Source organism: Mytilus edulis, chromosome 6 (assembly GCF_963676685.1).
Source record: "Mytilus edulis chromosome 6, xbMytEdul2.2, whole genome shotgun sequence".
Taxonomy (NCBI): domain Eukaryota; kingdom Metazoa; phylum Mollusca; class Bivalvia; order Mytilida; family Mytilidae; genus Mytilus; species Mytilus edulis.
The window spans coordinates 20441123-20462461 of record NC_092349.1 but is presented as its reverse complement, the minus strand read 5'-3'; the positions used below and the strand labels follow the sequence as shown (position 1 = coordinate 20462461).

The window sequence follows — 21339 nt, the reverse complement described above, 5'->3', positions numbered from 1 at the left end:
AAGGGTAGCTAAAATAAGTCATATTTTGTGTCTTGTATATATTTAATGTTAATTTATAATAATAAAAAAGTGAAAATACTCATTTTACCAAAAATTGTGAAGTAACATAAATTTTAAGCATTGGAATATAATTAACTGTAGCCTTACAGAACTTTATCTACATTTCTACCTCTTTAAAAGGGTTATGGTAAAATTAATATATACATAAATTCTAACAAGATTATAAAATTTCTAACAAATCCATATTGTTCTTAATTTTTTTTCTTCAGGGAAAATGATGAAATCCATAATTGTGAAAGAGGTGAGTTATTACAATTTGTGTAATTGAGTAGGATCCCTAAATTTTATTTGATTCAAATAACAGTAACTTTTTTTTTTAAATGTGTAAAGCATAAAATAATTTTTAATTAAAGATTTGTTTCTGTATTTATTCAATTTTTCTAGTCCTTTATACTTTTCATGAAAACAAAATCTAAGTTTCATAAACAATTTTTTATATCATATATTTTGTCAACGGTAATACAATAGGGAAAAGATTTTTAGTTTTATTAGTGGTCACATTTTAGCAATGAATTTTTTTGTGCTTTTAGAAAGGACAACACTTAGAAACATTCTTACAGACGTTAGAACAGTCAACCATAGCTGAGAAACCAAGATCTGGGTAATTATATCTAGTCTTTTATCAATGCTAGTGTTTGGAACAGTACTTAACATTTCTTTGTGTCTGCCATATAAAATAAACGAAGATGTGGTATGAGTGGCAATAAAACAAGTCCTCGTCCAAATCACAATGTTTTAAAAGTTAACAATTATAGGTCAAAGAACAGCCAGTTTGAAGAAAGGAAATACAAATCTATTGATAGTCATTTAATATTAAAAAAAATGGCCATTAGTCTGTCCGTTCTGTCTTGTTAGCACTCTTACAGGTACAATTCTTGCCAAATTTTTGAAATATTATCCTGTAGGCAACATCTTAAACAAGTTCTTATATGTACTATCAATTTTTTGTAAAAGAGTCATGTCCCTTGGAATATTAAATTTATTGAAAATGGCCTTGTTTGCTTTCTCAGGGGTACCATTTTTGCCAGATTTTTATAAAACTTACAATAAAGACTATTATCAGTAATATCTCGAACATGTTTTATAATAATAGACGATCAAAACTTTTATGCTCCATTTATGGGCATTATGTTTTCAGGTCTGTGTGTCCATTCATCCACTTGTTTGTCCATCTGTCCTGCTTCAGGTTAAAGTTTTTAGTCATGGTAGTTTTTGATGAAGTTGAAGTACAATCAACTTGAAAGTTAGTACACATATTCGCTTTGATATGATATTTCTAATTTTAATGCCAAATTAGAGTTTTTACCCCATTTTCACGGTCCACTGAACATAGAAAATGATAGGGCGAGTGGGGCATCTGTGTACTGGGGACACTTTCTTATTTTCAAAAGAGTTATACCCCTTGGAAGTATTGAAGAAGTGCAACGCAGGTGACATTGGAACTCTGTTCTTTCATTGCTCATGCCTTTAAAAAAAAAAAACATTTCAGTAAACCAGAGAGGCGAGGATCAGATGTGTCTATAAGATCAACATCCAGTGAGGTCCTGTGTAACAGTGTGTATGAAAACAATGCTGGGTACTCCACAGATAGCTTAGCCTCAACATGGAGTCTGGAAGGAAGTGTCAAGTCAGAGACCTCTGGTGGTGGTGAAGATCAAACTGTAGAATACCAGGATTTAGATGGGATATTTGATGTACTGATTTATATTGGTAAGATTTAGACAAAGGTCATGTGATCAGTCTGAAGTTCGAATATCTTTATACAGTGTTTATATTTTGACAGGTAATTAGATCAAATTGACTACATTTTTACCAGTAGGGAGAAAGCAATAATTAAGATAAGACTGCGATAGAGGTAGTAAGGATTAAAGATAATTTGGACACTAACTGATTTTATTTAAATTGATTCAAAAATGCTAGTGTAAATGAGGTACTACTCAAGTTGTTTTTCATAATATTTTATCTTTTTTTTTTTTTATTGCAAATAGACTTTAAATATAGGTTCTACCACATTATGCCATAGATTAGGATATTTATCAACTCCAGATATTTAATTTTCAATCTTTTAGATGAGAGATTAGCTATCATTAGTGAATAAATATTGTATTCACCCATGAAGCTAAAGTGATGTTATCTTTTTCTTAGAAATAGATATGGAAAATGCAGAGTACTTTGTTTCTGAATAGATATAACAGAAAATTAAATGAGAAAATTTTTAATCATTTGTGGTATATCAAAATTTCTCAAACTGTTAAGATCAAGTTTAAATGTAGAGAAAATTGTTTCTATAGTAAACATTCCAATGAATAACATCTTTATTTAAAGCCCCCATTTACTCTTAGTATACTCTAAGTTTTATCATTTCAATCATTGAAATATTTTCTCCTTGATATTTCAGCCAGATATGTATATAAGATACCAGATTGGTTCCACCATTTATTATTCACTGCCAGAATGCTGTTTAAAAATACTTTAGAGAATTATTTAGAATGGTACATCGACTATAAGATAGGGACCGTTACACAGGAACATAGGGTTGTGGCTATTATACATTTACTCAGAGGTAATTATACTAAAGACAATGCACAGGGTTGTGGCTATTATACATTTACTCAGAGGTTATTATACTAAAGGCCAGACACATGATTGTGGCTATTATACATGTACTCAGAGGTTATTAAACTAAAGGCCAGGCACAGAGTTGTGGCTATTATACATTTACTCAGAGGTTATTATACTTAAGGCCAGGCACAGGGTTGTGGCTATTATACATTTACTCAGAGGTTATTATACTAAAGGCCAGACACAGGGTTGTGGCTATTATACATTTACTCAGAGGTTATTATACTAAAGGCCAGGCACAGGGTTGTGGCTATTATACATTTACTCAGAGGTTATTATACTTAAGGCCAGGCATTGTGGCTATTATACATTTACTCAGAGGTTATTATACTAAAGGCCAGACACAGGGTTGTGGCTATTATACATTTACTCAGAGGTTATTATACTTAAGGCTAGACACAGGGTTGTGGCTATTATACATTTCCTGAAATGTAATTATACTTAGTGCTTTGGCTTTTATAAATTGACTTAAAGATAATTATATTTAGGGCCAGGTGGGTTGTTGATTTGTATATTATTCAGAAATAATTATATTAAAGATGATGCACACAGTTGTGGCCATTATACATTTATTGAGATGTAATTATACTATATGAATATTAAAAGATGTTTCTACAAAAATTATAAAACCTCATTCAAAAGGTGCATTAATCTGTTTATAAAAACTATTGAAAAAACATTTGGATGTTTGGGAAAATTCCAAATTCATAGGTTAGGACCAACCTAGAGGGATATGGATGCTCAATGTTTAAAAAACTGGTAAAATTTGACTCCTTTGGGCCTCTAGATGATTTAATGTGCATGCCTGCTCCTTTATCATCTATGCTTGTTATTCCAGTTTTAATAATTGTTTTGTTATTTTAGATGTGTTATTCTTTGATTCAGATTCACCTAGGTGAGTTATATATGATAGTTTGGTATTTCAGATACATAGACAAAAGAAAATGTGGTATGCCTGACAATGAGACATCTCTCCATCCAAGTCACAAATTTGTAAAAGAAAAACCATTATAGGTCTTCAACACTAAGCATTGGACTATATCGAACAGCAAGCTATAAAGGGCTCCAAAAATGACTAGTGTTAAACCATTCAAACACAAAAACCAACGGTCTATTCTGTATAAAAAACAAGAAAAGAGAAACACTAATGAACCACATCAATAAGTGATTACTGCTAAACATCCTGACTTAAGACAGGTGCTAACAAATGCAGAGGGTTTAAACTTTAGATAGGTACCAACCTTCACCCTCACTGAAACATGTACATTTTTCAACATCAATTTACTAATATGAGTGATTAGGATGAGTTTACTTCATATACTGTGTATTCATTACTATTTGTGTAAAAATGCATTTGTGTCATATATTCTACCTGAAATATGTGTTATGCAGTATGTGAAGCAATTTACAGTAATAATTTGTAATTACAATATACCAAAAATCATCAAAAAAAACTTACTTGATTAATGTATGATGGTGCCACCATTTGTAGCATGTATTTATTTGACCATTGTCTTTTATTGAATATAGAACTGATGAACAGAAGAAAGAAAGATACCACAAAACATTAGCTGAAGCTTTGAAATTTTTACCTAGTAAGTACTAGTATCAGTTAGAAAATAACTATGTGTACCAGTATTTATTAATGTGAACTGTCATATGTAAATTGACTGTCACGCAAATTCTGAAAAAAAAAATACCAATTATTTATGTCCTTGTTTTCAAAATTCCAATAGGGAACATACTTTTTATAATTGTATAAATAAACCAATTTTTCAAGACGTTTCGGCCATTGGCCTTCTTCAGTTCTTTATTTTTCCTCTCAACTACATGGCTGACATGATTGAAAACAAAATGTCAGCCATGTAGTTGAGAGGAAAAATAAAGAACTGAAGAAGGCCAATGGCCGAAATGTCTTGAAAAATTGGTTTATTTATACAATTATAATTATTTATGTTAAAGATATGTTGTTTCTATAAGTTTGACTGTCCCTCTGGTATTTTTTGCCCTTCTTTTTTAATCTCTATTTTTAGTATTTATAAGCTGTCACTGCAGTTTTGATAAAAGCTCAACATGTCTTTTTATTTAATTTTTCAAATGATAATGCATCAGCATTAAACAAGTGTCATAACTTGAAATAATGAACTTTTATTTTTGATGTAGTAATTTCTAGGTGAACATTCTTTTCCTGAATTAAATAAACTTATGCATTAGTTATCTCCCCTGGGGGAATCAAAGTTTTTCTGAATCATTAAACCTTCAGAGTTGTGTCATGCTTAAGATATAGCTTTATAGATCTGGTTTACATTTTAAGCAAGATCATTGTCAGACATATTTTGATATTAAAGACCAACTTTAGCCCTTTAGGATACTTTATTTCATTATTTTTTCAGAGCCATTCAGTAAAGTTGTGGGAGAATCAAACTTTGAACATGGAACAAAGTTAATTGTTGATATTTTACAACAACCAAAGTTAAATAAACAGGTAGGTGAAAGGTCATGAAAAGGGCATGTAATATGTAAAGTTTTTAATTACTGACAAAAACATCAGTATTTACTCTGTAATGTTGAGGAATGGAAAATCACTTTGACTACATTGTAAGCGATTTAATAGTTATGTCAGGTCAAGATAAAGAAACACCTGCCAGAGAATAGTTGAAACTTGAGCTGGATAGGATACAAATCGTCCTTATGAAAGTGCATGTATAGAACAATGATTGATTTGGAACATTCAAATGAAAAATAAAAGAAAAGTTTTGGTCGTCTTGAAAGGTTCTTATATGAACCCAATTTTCAAACAGTTACTGACTTTGGAAAAATATTTCCCCCCAGGAAAAGGTTAACGGATGTATTGTGTTTCATTTCCATAAGGGTTTCTATCCTATACTGCTCACTTTATTGAAACTAAATGTCTTTAGTGACTTATTTAGTATTTCATAAGAAAATAATTATTCTTAGATGTGAAGGATGAGAACTTGGGGCATTAAGTTTTACTCTTGTCTGTCTGTCTGTATGTCCCAAAGTTGGTTTCCAAATGTTTGAAACTTATACATAATGCAAATAAATACCACTAAACACAGATCCAGTTTGAATTTTGATGGCATTACTTTAACTGTTTAAGAGTTATTTCCCTTTTAAAGTTTGTTAAATTTTTCGTTCCGTTCTCTTTAAAATGAGAACAATTAACAGTAAGTAAGTATAATAGGGGGAGGGTTGAGATCTCACAAACATGTTTAACCCCGCCGCATTTTTGCGCCTGTCCCAAGTCAGGAGCCTCTGGCCTTTGTTAGTCTTGTATTATTTTAATTTTAGTTTCTTGTGTACAATTTGGAAGTTAGTATGGCGTTCATTATCACTGAACTTGTATATATTTGTTTAGGGGCCAGCTGAAGGACGCCTCCGGGTGCGGGAATTTCTCGCTTCATTGAAGACCTGTTGGTGACCCTCTGCTGTTGTTTTTTATTTGGTCAGGTTGTTGTCTCTTTGACACATTCCCCATTTCCATTCTTAATTTTATAATGTATAATCAGTAGATTTTATTTTGTCACAGACTTCATGATTATCTCTTTCTACTTTCAGCTATCTTATGTGTTCCTTGATATTTTCATACAAGAACTGTTCCCAGAATTGAGAGGATAAAAAAGACCAATGGATGAAATTGACCAATCAGTGTTGTGTTGAGAGGACAAAACTGACCAATCAGTGTTGTGTTCATGTGATTACTTTATGTGCAATCAAAAAGATTTATTCAAACTTTATGTGTCAATGTCACATTTAGAAAACCACCAAGTATTGAGACTGGCTATTGTCAGTATTTTTTTAATTTAATTACAATCTTTGACATGTAAAGAAAAAGGTCTTGGGCATGTTTATCATTAAACACATTTGAATTATTTTTTTGGAAGATAAATTATATTTTTGTTGACATATGTGGATTCATTTTTTGGGTTGAATTTTTTTATTGACTTTGGATTATGTAGTTTTGATTATTTCTAAATGAAAATATATATCACTAAATATTGGGGAAAATTCTGTCTCTTGCAGATAATCAAAGTAAGTATTGAAATCATGTTATATCTATAATGTCGAAAATTTAATGACTGGCCTAGGCAGTTGGATAACACTAGAATGATCATGTTAAACTGTCTTTTTTTAAGATGCTTACCTGAGAAGTTAGATAACACTAAAACAGTAACTTTTACCTTTCAAATTTACAAATAATGATGTTTGAGAATTAATAACATGTAATATGTTGTAGTTATTTTATGTTATATTTGATAAATGCAGATTTTAGAATTTTATTGGCAATAAACTGTCTTAAATAAGTGATTTTAGTATTATAATAGATGAGAGGAGGGGGTTCTCAATTTGAATGAATTGAAATTTCAAATTTTTTGAAAAATAAAGCTTATATCTTATGTTTTTTTTTTATATATATTCAAAAGTCTGGGTCACAGTGCTTTTTTTTCAAGCTACAAGTTATGTCAGATTTTGTAACGATTATACATGGTTACCACCTATGCGTGAATAGACACACTGTTATGGCCATGTGTTTTCTTATACAATATTGGACTGTGTCCAGTATTCTAGTCCTTATTGTAGTCTTATATGTCTTTTTTATAACTTGTGCTGTTTGGGTTGCTGTTTCAGTAAAGTTTACCTTACATTACCTTTCATTTTAGAGCAACAAAAATGATAAATGTATTAAAAAAAACGGAATCATTGGATTTTAAATTTTATACACCAGACCAGTGTTTCTTCTAAAAGAATTTATTATAAATTTCTCCATGGAAGCTAGTCTAATCTTTGCATCTCTTTTGCAAGATATCATTTGCTTGTCACCAAAGTACATTTTTCTTCCTGAAAAAAAAATAAGACAATAACTTTAGGTTGAAATTTAGACACAATATGCTGACTGCTAAGCGTAAAGATAGCTATAAAATAGAGAAAAAAATCATGATCTTTTGATTAGTGAGTATTATTTTTTGTTGATTAATGTAGTTTATGGTAAAAAAAAAGTACAGATATTTGGGATCTAGATTGAACTGGTTATTTATCAAATGAAAAAACATGTTTTTAGCTGCCACAGTGTGTATAATTGTATTAGTTGTTATTGTTTAAACTATGTGAGATTTGGTAATACATTTTTATTGTTAAATTTGTTAATAAAATATCTTGTATCTGGGTTTTTTATTTCCTATTATGGTTTCATGGAAGATATTTAGGTCTGGGTTAATTAATTACAAATTCTTACAATCATCAACCGTTCTTTCTCTTGTAGAACACTTATATTTTCAAACATCATTTGAACATATAAAGGAGGTATTTGGTAAAGTAAAATTAAGCATCTCAAGATAACATTACTTGGTCCTGATGATGCCCATCTAATCGGGGAAACATGTCGACATTAAAAGATGCAGTTTATACTTAAGTGTTGTTGTCAATGTATTTGATTTTTTTTTACAACCCTACATACCATTTGGTATCCACTTATTAATAAGGGAACTCTACCAGCACAAACCGTTCTAGGTGTTGGTTCAGCAGCTTGGTCACAGTAAATACAATTCCATACAAACCATACAAACTATACAACACAGTCAGTACCTCAAATCCCTGAAAAGTTGTCAAAACACAGAAAGATCTTTGTTATGTCTGGAAATACTTAATGCATATTGTCAATGTGATCTGTTAAGGAAATACTTTTTTTTTTAAATTTTGTGCCTCCATAACATCTCGGGACTTACCCTTCATAATGGATGCATAAATACAGCACAACAGTAGGAGAAATAAATGACAAAAAATAATTATTTGACACTACCATTAGCAGTCCCAAGTGTCAAATATTAGCTAAATTAAACTATAAAGTTGCCTGTTTTTATCATGAAAAAAGTTTCTAGTTAAACGGTAAAGTCGGATATATTCTTGTCCAAACCGCAAATAGTTATAGATCTAAATACTTAACCCTTTAACCCCCAATCCCGCCTGTAGGCGTGATGGTGACAACCATTATTTGATGGCCCATATGATACTCCATGCCTTTTTTGAACTGCCCAACCTGAACTGTCAGGATAGCAGGGACTTCCACCAAGCAGTTCATGGTCAATAAACTCTTCTCAGACGTCTGTTTATGAAAATATGGCACTTTGAAAGCTGTTTAAGAGTTCAAAATCGGAAAAACGTGAAAAGCAGACAAAATCAGGTGGGGGTGGGCATCTTTTGATGGCCACTACGTAACTGGTAGTCATTGTAGGTATAAACTATTATCGTAAATTCATGCATAGGTGGTATAGGAACACAAAGAGGTATAATATGGCCGATAGGAGACTAGTCTGTAAAATCTAGGTCACCGTTTTGTCAAAAATCCGTAAAAACAGACATTTAGGCAGACCTGACTTAACAATGATAATTCGCCAGCAAGACACTTAAGTCCCATAAACTCCCAGTTAGCATAAACGGACTGCTGTATCTATAGGGTAAGACTTGAATGACAAAGAAACACAGTCTGGTCAATGTTCACCTCTCAAGGTCGTTTTAAAATCGGAAAATAGACGGAAAATGACAATTTTACAGTGGGGGTGGGTTCAAACCCACGAGAAAATCTTCCACCCCCCACCCCACCCCCCACCCATGCCATCCGTCCCCAAATCTCAATATATAGTTTAATAGATGAGCATCAGCTACAGCATCAAGAGTCTGCTAATTTGCATATAATTTGCATATGATTGCAAATTTTCGAAAATGCCTGATTTTCCAGAAACCTCTTGGGGGCGAATGAGTTAAACTAAAAATATTTTTTTCCCGATTTTCAACCTCTAAAGAGTGTTTTGGTCAGTTTTACACCCCAAAACGACCCTCAAAACCAACAGAAGTCGAATTAAAAAAAATTGATGAAATTGTTTAAACTAAAAATATTTTTTTCCCGATTTTCAACCTCTAAAGAGTGTTTTGGTCAGTTTACACCACAAAACGACCCTCAAAACCAACAGAAGTCAAATTTTAAAAAAATGATGAAATTGTTTAACCCTTTAACCCCAAATCCCGCCTGTAGGCGTGATGGCGACAACCATTATTTGATGGCCCGTATGACCCTCCATACCTTTTTTGAACTGCCCAACCTGAACTGTCAGGATAGCAGGGACTTCCACCAAGCAGTTCATGGTCAATAAACTCTTCTCAGACGTCTGTTTATGAAAATATGGCACTTTGAAAGCTGTTTAAGAGTTCAAAATCGGAAAAACGTGAAAAGTAGACAAAATCAGGTGGGGGTGGGCATCTTTTGATGGCCACTACGTAACTGTTAGTCATTGTAGGTATAAACTATTATCGTAAATTCATGCATAGGTGGTATAGGAACACAAAGAGGTATAATATGGCCGATAGGAGACTAGTCTGTAAAATCTAGGTCACCGTTTTGTCAAAAATCCGTAAACACAGACATTTAGGCAGACCTGACATAACAATAATAATTCAAGATCAAGTTTAAGTTTCGTCCCGCTCCACTAATTTTTGCCGAAATTACGGGCTTTGGACTTTGAAAAATTGTTGAAAACCTCAGTTATACGGCCTTTTTTCTAAACGCTTTCAGATATTGGGCTGATTTTTGGTATGTGAGTTAACCGTGATGAGTTATAGGTCAAGCTTAAGTTTCGTTCCGCTCCGCTTATTTTCGCTGAAATTACGGGTTTTGGACTTTGATAAATAAGTTTTTCTCTCCAGATTTTGTGCTGATTTTTAATATGTGAGACTACCATCATGTTTGTGTCCACATGTGTTTATATTGAAATTGCAGATTTTTCAACTTTTTGGGATGGGGCCATTCGTGTCGCTTTGACACATCTAGTTCTGCTTATGCCCTTATTTTAATAATGTCATTTTGACTAAGTGTAAATTATGATTTCTGATGGTGTCAGACCACCAATTACTCCCTCCAATTCAAAAGTAAAAATAGGCCTATTCGGACAAGGAATAGTGCATTTGATGTCATTGTTTACTTAAACTAACCAACAGATTTGCAGGAATCAGACTTTTGGTGAAAGAGAAATATTTTAAGACCATTTTGAGCCAAAATTTACTTGTCTATGAGTTTGCATTCAACATTAATGATTAATTTGCATAGTATACTAATTTAAGATTTCTAGGAAACCAAATGCTATTTTCTAGTGGTACATGTACCTCTATTCAGAAGACCTCTTCTTTCTTATAAGAATTTAAAGTTATGTTGAAAATTGTGATGTAGAAAAATGATATTTGTACGAATCAGGATATATCTGCTTTCTCTGAAGTTAAACAGAAGGTAAAATATATAGAAAGCTGTGAAAATTTGGTTGAACAGATAGGGATTTTCAGTTACAGTGTGACCTGCCTTATCCGAAACCTGAGAATTCCAACATCCTGGTTTAACCGACACGTTTTTCTGGTCCCAAAACATACTATCCTTGCAGAAAAAAACCTGAGTATTCCAACACCCTGCTTAATCCGACATTTTATCCAGGTCCCCAAGTGTGTCGGATAACACAGGTAACACAGTAGTTGCCCTATACGTGACACTATTAAATAAAATGATGCTACATACCAAGACAGTTAATTTGTCGCTCCAACTTCTTTTCAATTTGATCTCTTACACAATGTTAAAATATCACATTAAATGATAAAGCAGGGGTAACCTTTTGATGATTTCAATGAATAGACGAGATTTTAAAGACAAAATTCAGTATAATATAATTATGGATATCTGACGAATTAATGCTTCATAAACATGAGGAACAGCTCAAAACTGTCAATTGAAACATTTAATTAAATCCTTGACAAAAACATCTTTAAAACCTTAATCTTAAACACTTTCATTGTCTTATGTTTTGACATCACGTAGAATTAACCATTTCTGTTAGGAGAATTACAGATTAACTTATTATAAGAATATCATAGGCAGTATTAAAGTAAAAGGATCATTGTATTGAGTTGCACAATCTCAAATTGATTTTCTGTCCCCCCTACAACAAACACCAAGGCTCCAAGAAGCCTGTATTGATAACCTAGTATTTTTGCATAAAATGATGAAATGCAACATTGCTAATAATGTTGAATACAAACTGCCTTCATTTAATTTTTGCTATCACAGTTTCTTTCTTTTTTTGTTTGTTTTCGGGTTAAAGGCTAATAAATCAACAATACTAGTAAGCAGTTTTTATTGCATCTATAATTATTTGCAGTTTGAACAAGAATATACTAGTATCCGACTTAACCACGTAACTAGAAACCTTATTCATGATAAAAACAGGCACCTTTATAGTTCAATAAGCGTAACCTGCCTAATCTGACACCTTAGTATTACCCCCCCCCCGGATACACTGTATTCTCAAAATATGAAAAAAAGTTGTCTTGTAATGTCAATTACTACCATGAGAATTGAAGTACAATATTATCAAAGTTGACAGTACGTTAATAATGCTATTTCTACCTCTTCTATATAAAAAAGAGGTTTAGCAAGCTATAAAACAAGGTTTAATCCACCATTTCCTACATTTGAAAATGCCTGTAACAAGTCAGGAGTATAACAGTTGTTTTCCGTTTGTTTGATGTGCAAAAGTTTCAGAGGAGATTTTGTTTGTTACGAAGACTGAAGTCGATGGTAATAGCTCATACATTGTTTTCTATGTCGGTTTGGCAAAGTGAAATAAGAAAGGTAAAAAGTAGAATCTTACAATTGTTAATAAAATCATAAATACCTAGCACGTACACGTTTGAACAAACATATAAAGATGTACATAATGGAAAATTCACGGAGGAACATTATCTCAAGGATATTGTGTCCTGTAAATGTATAAAAAAAAGTAAAATCACAAAAGTACTGAAATCCGAGGAAAATTCAAAACGGAAAGTCCATAATCAAAAGTAAAAACACATCAAACGAAAGGAAAATAATTGTCATTTTCCTGACTTCGTACAGGCATTTCTTAAGGTAGAAAATGGTGGATTGAACCTGGTTTTATAGCGCTAAACCTCTCACTTGTAAAACAGTCGCATCAATATTCATATAAGATATATCAAAATTATTAATTAGCATATAGATATTAATTATCACGAGACCATTACTTTGAAGGATTGTAATCCAGAGATTTATTTTTTATTATATTTGTATCTTTATATAAAAAGTAAATAACAAAATTACTCTGAGGAAATTCCAAAACGTGAAGTCCGTATTCAAAGGGCAAATTGAAAATTTCAAACACATCAAAAGAATGGATTTCAAATGTCATATTCCATGCTTGGTACAGGTATTTTCTTTTGTAGAAAATAGTTGATTAAAGCTGGTTTTATAACTAGCTTAACCTCTAACTTGTCAAACTGTCGCATAAAATTTCATTATAATGACAATGATGTGTGAATAAAACAAACAGACATAATAGGTAAAAATTTCGATCACTATAAAAACAAACAAATATGTAACAAAGAAACACTAAAACGTTTATAAACAAAGCACATTATCAAAAATGAAAGACAAGAATCTAAAATTTTACTATCGTACAATAACGGGATGTTTAAGTAAAGAGCCACGTCATATGTAACAAAGAAATTTAAAAAGCCATCAAGACAAATCACATAAGCAAAATTGAAAGACAAGAATACAAAAAATTTACCATAGAACAATAATGGGATGTATATGTACAGAGCTGCGTCCAATATAACAAGGAAACACAAAAAGGCGCTTTGTACGTATGCAATTCAAATTATATTGTTTATTTTTTTTATTGTGTCACATATTTATTTTATCTTAGTGATCAATTTGATGTCGGATAACTATTCTTTGAAATTAAGAATGTATTGTGTAGTAGATTGACAATGTTCTTACCGGACAAAAAAGAATTTCCACATATAGAAATATTGTTTCCTTTATATACAAATATGAAAAGGGTTTTGAGATCTTATTCTGTTATACATTTTCCGCAACAGGAAAACATTTTAGTTGCCAAGGTATGTATTTATATTCTAGTCAAAATATTACAATACACTATCGAACTACACCAAGTATAATGCCTGTGTTTAAAACAAACCAATTGTCAATAAACACCGACAATATCATCAAAAGTTTCCAACGTGAATTTTAGTTACTATCACGACAAAAATATTGACTAAAAAAATGTGATAATATCAGTTCCAGCTAAGTCCAGCATCATGGCTGATGCTTTAAGGTTATACATTTGCAGTGTAATATTCACACTTTCCTACGGAATGGATATCAAAACTCAACGTTTTGTAGCAGACGAGCCTTCAAAGAATTGTTCTTTAAACTATTCATCTGTTGAAGTCCAAAAAGTGAAATCTGGTGTAATATGTGCCGCGTTGTGTATGCATCGTCAATCATGTTGTTCTTCTGGTTTTGATAAACAAACTGGAGAATGTTTTCTATACCATGCTTGTTTTCCTGAATGTGTTCCATCACAGAATGCAACGTTCGTAAGAAAAGTTACATGTAAGTAAACACGGAATTTCGAAATAAGTTATACGCAAAAGACACAAATTCTTCGATTGTTTTTTTTATTTTCACAAGAGTTCATACTGCATAATTGTCTTACTCAATTTCACATTCTTGTTTTATATCATAGATGAAACTGAAGATTACGAAACAACAGTCTCTGAAATCACAAGCGAAAAGACAACAAAGATTGCCATGACGAGCGAAAGGGCCACTTTCAGTGTCTCAACAAGCAAACGAACAACCAACCATGACACAACAATGGAAAAACTAACAAGACAAAATCCAACAAGCAACGGACCGGATTGTAGGGGTGTTTCTGATGGAAGTGCTAGTGGTGTTTACACAATATATGTTGCCAATCAACCTCTCGATGTATACTGCGAAGTGACAGGTTCTGATAAATGGACGGTAATACATTTTACATTTTATAGTTTATTACGAAACAATTCTTGGCTATTTAATTTATTTTTTTATTTTTTATTTTTTTATTTCTTTTTATTTTGGCTATTTAATTAAGGTATTTTTGACATATAGCTCTTCAACGGTTTTCGGTACTTAAACATCTTCGGATTTCAAATGTTGGCTTTGAGCGTTCCTGATGAAGGTTAATCCAGAAAAGCGTTTCGGATGCAAGAAATTATTAAACGTGTTGTCAATTTTTCTTATTATAAACACATATTTTATTCTGCAAATAACTATTTAAAATTGGCCACTCATAGTGTAGTATGTCAATATAATGTTGTTGATAACTTGTCCATGACACATCACAAATTATATCTCGGTATTATAAGATAACGATTATAACATCATACTTGTTTGACAATCATGAACATTTATTTTTTATTTAAATAATTGAAGAAATCTGATATTTTGATAGGAAGTTAAACGAAGTGCTAGAATTGACCGTATTATTTTCAAGTTTTAATCAGATCAAACGTCTGTTTAGTTAAAGAAAGAGGGACGAAAGATACCAAAGGGACAGTCAAACTCATAAATTTAAAACAAACTGACAACGCCATGGCTAAAAATGAAAAAGACAAACAGAAAAACAATAATACACATGACACAACATAGAAAACTATAGAATAAACAACACGAACCCCACCAAAAACTAGGGGTGATCTCAGGTGCTCCGGAAGGGTAAGCAGATCCTGCTCCACATGTGGCACCCGTCGTGTTGCTTATGTGATTACAAATCCGGTAAATAGTCTAATTCGGTAGGTCACATTCATGAAAGGGAAGGGGATTGTAGTTACGACGTAAGGAACATATCCGATATCATTTGTGAAACGGTTATTCCATAACGGTCAACCAACTCGTGATGGCGTCCGTAAAATTTACGAAGGGATGATTTCAACTGCACCATTTGGAACTCTTGGTTTAATAGCTTCCTTGTGAGCAGTAACCCTCTATCAAGAAAATCATGATAGGAAATGCAAGCACGGGAATATCGTATCAATTGGGAGATATATACCCCGTATGCAGGTGCTGCTGGAATGTTGCTACTTAGAAATGGAAAGTTCACAATTGGAAAGCTGAAATCATCTCTTTTGTCGTAAAGTTTTGTTTTCAACCGACCCTCATTGTCAATTTCTAGATGTAAGTCAAGATATGAAGCCGACTTAACTGTATCTGTAGTATCCTTTATCTCCAATTCGATGGGATAGATGCGTTCCACATAGTCACATGTTTCTACAATTTGTAACAGTATTTATCACTACTTACATAATCTGTCATCCATAATTCAAAAACATTTTAAAAAGGGATTCAAAATCCTTGTCAAACCTCCCCCTTTTACAAACCCAATAATAAGAATAAAAAAGGATTGGATCTATAGAGGACAATAAAAACATAATTTAAGAAAATACTACGGTACAATGAATAATCAAATTTACAAAGAACAGTAAACAAAACATCCAGAAAAAAGTCGAACAATAGTAACATCAACTCTTGTTTGTAGCAAAATACGAAATTTAAATTTTTGAATTTGAAAATATTTTGGCTTCGAGAATCACTCAAGAATTGTGGAAATAAGTATTTGGTGCAGCAAAATTGGAATCGTTCAAGTTATTACTACCACTGGGTCGATGCCTTTGCTCGTGGACTGCACGTCCCCAGGGTATCATCAGTCAAGTAGCTGGTACGAAAATGCGGAAATAGTGTTATGAAAATTAACTGTTCCTAAATTTTGGAAATAATTTCATATCATGGAATATATCTTCTGTATGCAAAGATCAAGCATCACGTTTAAGAAGTAATGAACATTTCTAAGTTTTATCATCAAAAATTGTACACAGCAATTGCTTACCCTTCAAACCATTTTAAATGTTAAGTGTTTCCTATTTTTAAAGTTAATGTCGTAGTTCACATAGATATTTGTATTGTCAGACACGAGGAGAATTTTAGTATGTAATTGACATATGAATATAGCATTTCATTTGTAAGGTTTACTAGAAGTGTATAAAACTCAATCAATTGATACACCATGTTTGTATCAAAATGAAAAAAAATATGTGCATTGAATTCACCTCTCCTTTAACCATAATTTAAACTGCCAGCATGTCTAACACTTACAATCGTCCTTACCCCCTCCTTCCCCAAAAGAAATAAAAATAAATAAATGATTTTGTCGTTATGATATACAATGTTACAATCCTCATCATAAGTTTAACCTGTTTTTATTGCCATAATAGTTACCAAAGGTAAAACAGTATACAATATTACAATTGATTTTTTTTGTATAAAATTTGAGTTTTCTTTTGTATTAATTTTCTATTTCTGGCATCATCATTAACGAAAAGTAATTTATGTTTAAATCTTTTTTGGGCCCTTTATCGTTTGCTGTTCAGTGTGAGCCTAGGGTCTGTGTTGAAGACCATAAGCTGACCTATAATGATTTTCTTTTATAAATTGTGGCTTGGATGGACCAACATGTTAGACAAATGTGTAAGAATTAATTTTCAATATGTTATGTAAAGGTGTTTCAAAGAAGAATAGACGGTTCAACAGATTTCTACAGGACTTGGCAGGAATATAAACAGGGATTTGGGAATGTAAATTCGGAATACTGGTTAGGTATGTATTTAAAAAAGACTTTACAGGAATTTAAGTACTATTTTTTACGATAGTTAAAGCTTGGCATTCACATAAATGTTTCGAACATTGAATTTGAAGTTCTCGCGCTGAGGCGATACATAGTCATCATTTAATTGATTTGATTTCACCCCCAGTATTTGATGGAGTTCGCATAGCTCCGACTTAAGTTTTCAACGTTGTGTTTTGGTGCACTGGTGAAACCTGGTATATTTACCATACACACATGCCAATCTTCATTTCCATGTTTGTGCTGTAAAAACGATAGATAACATGTAGCACAGTATGTTAGTAAATGTTTTGTATTTGCAGGGAATGACAATTTACATAAGATCCTATCTACAGGGAACTACAAACTACGAATTGATCTAGGAGACTGGAACGGTGAGATGCGGTATGCTGAATACAATACGTTTGACGTAGGCAATGAAGCTACAAACTATGTACTCACTATTGCAAATTACAATGGAAATGCTGGTAAATATTGTTATCATGTCGTTTATTTAATTCTTGTTATGTTCAGATCTCATCGTGACCCAATCTACTTAGTGATGTGTTAGTTTATGTAATATACGTAAAAAAACTCATTTATTTTGCTTCCACAAACCAAAAAAAAAATCAAAACATTGATTCACAAACATTTGCGAATTTTATGCGACTGTCATACAAGTGTGGGGTATACCTAGCTATAAAACCAGGCTTACTCATCATTTTCTACGTAGGAAAATGTCTGTCCCAATTCAGGAATATGACAGTTGTTTTCAAGCCTTTTGATATATTTGATACTTTAATTTAAAATTTGCTTAGGGAATTTCTGTTTAGAATTTTCCTCTGAGCTCGGTATTTTTGTAATTTAACTTTTTGTTTAATTCTCTGATCTTACACGAGCAAAAAAAACATCAGAATCAGATGTGGATACCAAAAAAAGTATGTACAATCTTAGACTCTTTTTATCTTGCAATAGCATTAAACTATGCGACTTTTCTACACTTTTCACAAGTATTCCCCACTCCAAACTAAAGAAAAAAATTGAAAAAGTTGGTTTGTTTCATAAAACAAAATGGCCATCGTAGATACACTTATCTTGTCTAAGGGAAGGATAAATTATACTTTGTAAAAAAAACCACTCTGAGTCAAACAATGAATTCCCTGAAACTGACATTATCAAGATGCTTGATTTTTTGATCGACAAAATATTTGTTACGTTTTGAGAACGTGCTTTTCATAAAAAAAAATCGTCATCCCAATTGGAATCAATTGTGACTTCTTTTTGCCGACTTCACACAGGAAACTCTTTGGCTCTTTGGCAGAAAGAAAAGAAGTAACCAGTAACCTTTATTTTTTTCTTTTTGCTATATAGTTGATGTTCTCTCACTAAATAATTCAAAATTTGGTGACTTTGTTGAACATTTATATCCCATCGAACTTGGAATAAAGGATACAACAGATACAGTTAAATCTGCCTCATATCTGGAAATTTGCGACATATGTGATATTTTTCTAATTTTGATCTTTGAATTTCTTAGTAGCTCTATTGCAGCAGCTGGTGGTGTTTGTGTTGCGCAGACTTTAATGTTCTATGTTATGTTTTGTTTACTATTGTTTTTTGTTTGTCCTTTTCATTTTTCGCCATTATATTGTCCATTTGTTTTCGACTTATGAGTTTGAATGTCACGCTAGTAACTTTCACCCCTCTTTATAGTACCTAAATAAAACATAAAATATATCATCACACAATGCAATAGTCAAGCTAAATCACCAACAATTGCTATATTTAAAGATCGTGTTCACAGTAACATCCCTCTCAGGGCTAAAACGTCCAAGTGGTTTGAGTAGTCGAACTGGGGATCACTAGCCTGGTGTTTGTTCGAATCAGCAACATGGCAGGTTCGGGTTCGACTCTAATCCTAAATGACTAGGATTATTACCCCTAGTTTTTTGGTGGGGTTCGCGTTGTTTATTCTTTAGTTTTCTATGTTGTGTCATGTGTGCTGTTGTTTGTTTGTCTTTTTCATTCTTAGCCATGTCGTTGTCATTTTGTTTTAGATTTATGAGTTTGACTGTCCCTTTGGTATCTTTCGTCCCTCTTTTATCAGTTTCTTATCAAAGGTTTCTTTCTTAGCATTCCGGCTGCCTCGATACAAAAATGACATGGACGAAATAGCACAAGAGTGCTGAAAAGTGGTGTGAAAAAAATTTAAATAAACAATCAATCAAAACATAATTTTTTTCATATCTCCTGATGAGGTATTTATATGGTAAAACCTGTTCTGCTTTCACTTGTTTATTTGATTGTTGGTGTTTAACGCCTCTTTCAACAATCTTAGATATATAACGGCGGTCAACGTATATAGGTGGGTGCCTGAAGGTTAAAACAAACCACCATCCTACGACAGAAAAAAAAACCTACACATTTTTATTATCTTTAATCCGAGAAGACCGCACCGGCATTTTGTGTCTTCAACCTAACAATCTATGTGTTAACAGTCTAACGATCTTTGTTTTACTATTAGCAAGGCTTTGCCATCAAGACTTCATTTGTTTAAAGGTTTCTGGTGAAGTAAGATTTAGAAAGAGTATTATATCTGTTAAGTTATATTTGATTTTACTGTACTTCTTTATTACAGGAGACAGCCTGATTGCACAAAAGGCAACATATCAACCAAATGGATATGGGTTCTCAACATGGGATAGGGATAATGATGGATCATCCTTTATAAATTGTGGAACGACAGAATATGCTGGCTGGTGGTTTAATTGGTGTACTAAGGGCAACCTGAATGGGAAGTATTACAACGGTGGAGTGATTGCCAGTGACGGGATATACTGGGAAGCCTGGAAACTCTCACAATATTCTCTCAGGAATGTATCGATGAAAATAAAACAAGCTTAAACCTTTTTATATGTGACCAATTGATACACGAAAGAGTGAGCTCTTTGGAGAAGAAAAGAAAAACTTATTTTATTTAATTGTTTTACGTAGTTTCAATGATAAATAAATAACGGCAACAGTAGTATACCGCTTGTCAAAAATCATAAATCGATTGAGAGAAAACAAATCCAGGTTACAATTAGCTATTGAAATTGTTTTGTTAATCATGACAAATTAAAACTTAATATTGATTTTTTAGTCACATTATGTACAAAATTGTAAGCCTGGTATCTTTGATGAAATATTTTAACAATGTTTTACGACTCCGATTAAGATCGTCGTGATATCAATGATTGCCAGTTGTTTTTATTGAATACCGTATGAATTTTCTTTTTCATTTTGTTGTTCTATTGGTTTTTTTTATATTTGATTTTCTTTTTTATCCTAAAAAAAATATTCTACTTAAGACTACGTTTTGTTTTATCATAGTAATTTTGCTTTTTAACTTTATTTTTTTGCTTCAGTATAACAAATTATTTTTTGTTAATCTGCGTCATTTTTGCATTGACATCTTTCAGAATGTACATAGCGGAAACCCTTAATCACTTTGTGTTTCAAAATGCTATGAATTTGTTTCACAGATACGTCATACATCTCTCAGTACACACTTGACTGAAATTACAAAAATAAATATATATCCTTTCACGTTGTTCCTGAATTAAAAAAAACCACCACAAACCTGACATGTGGTAAATCGTCGAAAGGATGTAAAATATGGAAACGACTCATAATGAATTTCATGCTTCCGAAGCGCTTTCCTTACTTGGTTTAAATTCATCACGAAAGCTCAAGTCCGAATATATAAAAGGCAGGAATGTATAAGAAACAAAAAATTGAAAAGCTTTGAAACAAAACAGGACATATAATTTCTTTAAATTCAATCTAAGGTCAACTTGTTAATCAAACCTCGTAGGGTCGAACTAGGTTGTGTCGAAAACTCGGAGATTAAAAGAATCCTTAGTAAAATTCATTATTTACAATAAAGAAATAGATAAGAAATTATGATAATTTTGTAATAATTCAAATAAAAAAAACTCTCATCACATATTCAGAACTTGTTTCTTCCCGCGAGTGAATTCATAAAATATAGTGACTTATCTTTGAGCATATTGTTGTTTGTGTATTGATTTTATTAACAAATGTGTTGTATCTGTTC

The 21339-nt window shown here is 32.2% G+C and overlaps 2 protein-coding genes across 4 annotated transcripts in view; both read left to right on the top strand.

Annotated features, from left to right (window-relative positions):
• LOC139527335 (sorting nexin-14-like) overlaps window positions 1-7867 on the top strand; it is a 50124-nt gene extending 42257 nt beyond the window's left edge. For all 3 annotated transcript variants that reach the window (XM_071322722.1, XM_071322721.1, XM_071322720.1), the window contains 8 exons: window positions 270-301; window positions 591-661; window positions 1550-1770; window positions 2459-2623; window positions 3547-3577; window positions 4213-4277; window positions 5076-5167; window positions 6262-7867. In XM_071322722.1, coding sequence (XP_071178823.1) covers window positions 270-301; window positions 591-661; window positions 1550-1770; window positions 2459-2623; window positions 3547-3577; window positions 4213-4277; window positions 5076-5167; window positions 6262-6321 — 737 coding nt within the window. In that variant the 3' untranslated portion in view covers window positions 6322-7867. The remainder of the gene's footprint in view (window positions 1-269; window positions 302-590; window positions 662-1549; window positions 1771-2458; window positions 2624-3546; window positions 3578-4212; window positions 4278-5075; window positions 5168-6261) is intronic.
• Window positions 7868-13911: 6044 nt separating this feature from the next.
• Window positions 13912-20144, top strand: LOC139526268 (fibrinogen-like protein 1). Its single transcript, XM_071321400.1, has 5 exons — window positions 13912-14152; window positions 14286-14566; window positions 17137-17233; window positions 17564-17728; window positions 19879-20144. The coding sequence occupies exons 1-5, from the start codon at window positions 13912-13914 to the stop codon at window positions 20142-20144; spliced, it is 1050 nt and encodes a 349-aa protein (XP_071177501.1).
• Window positions 20145-21339: the final 1195 nt, after the last annotated feature.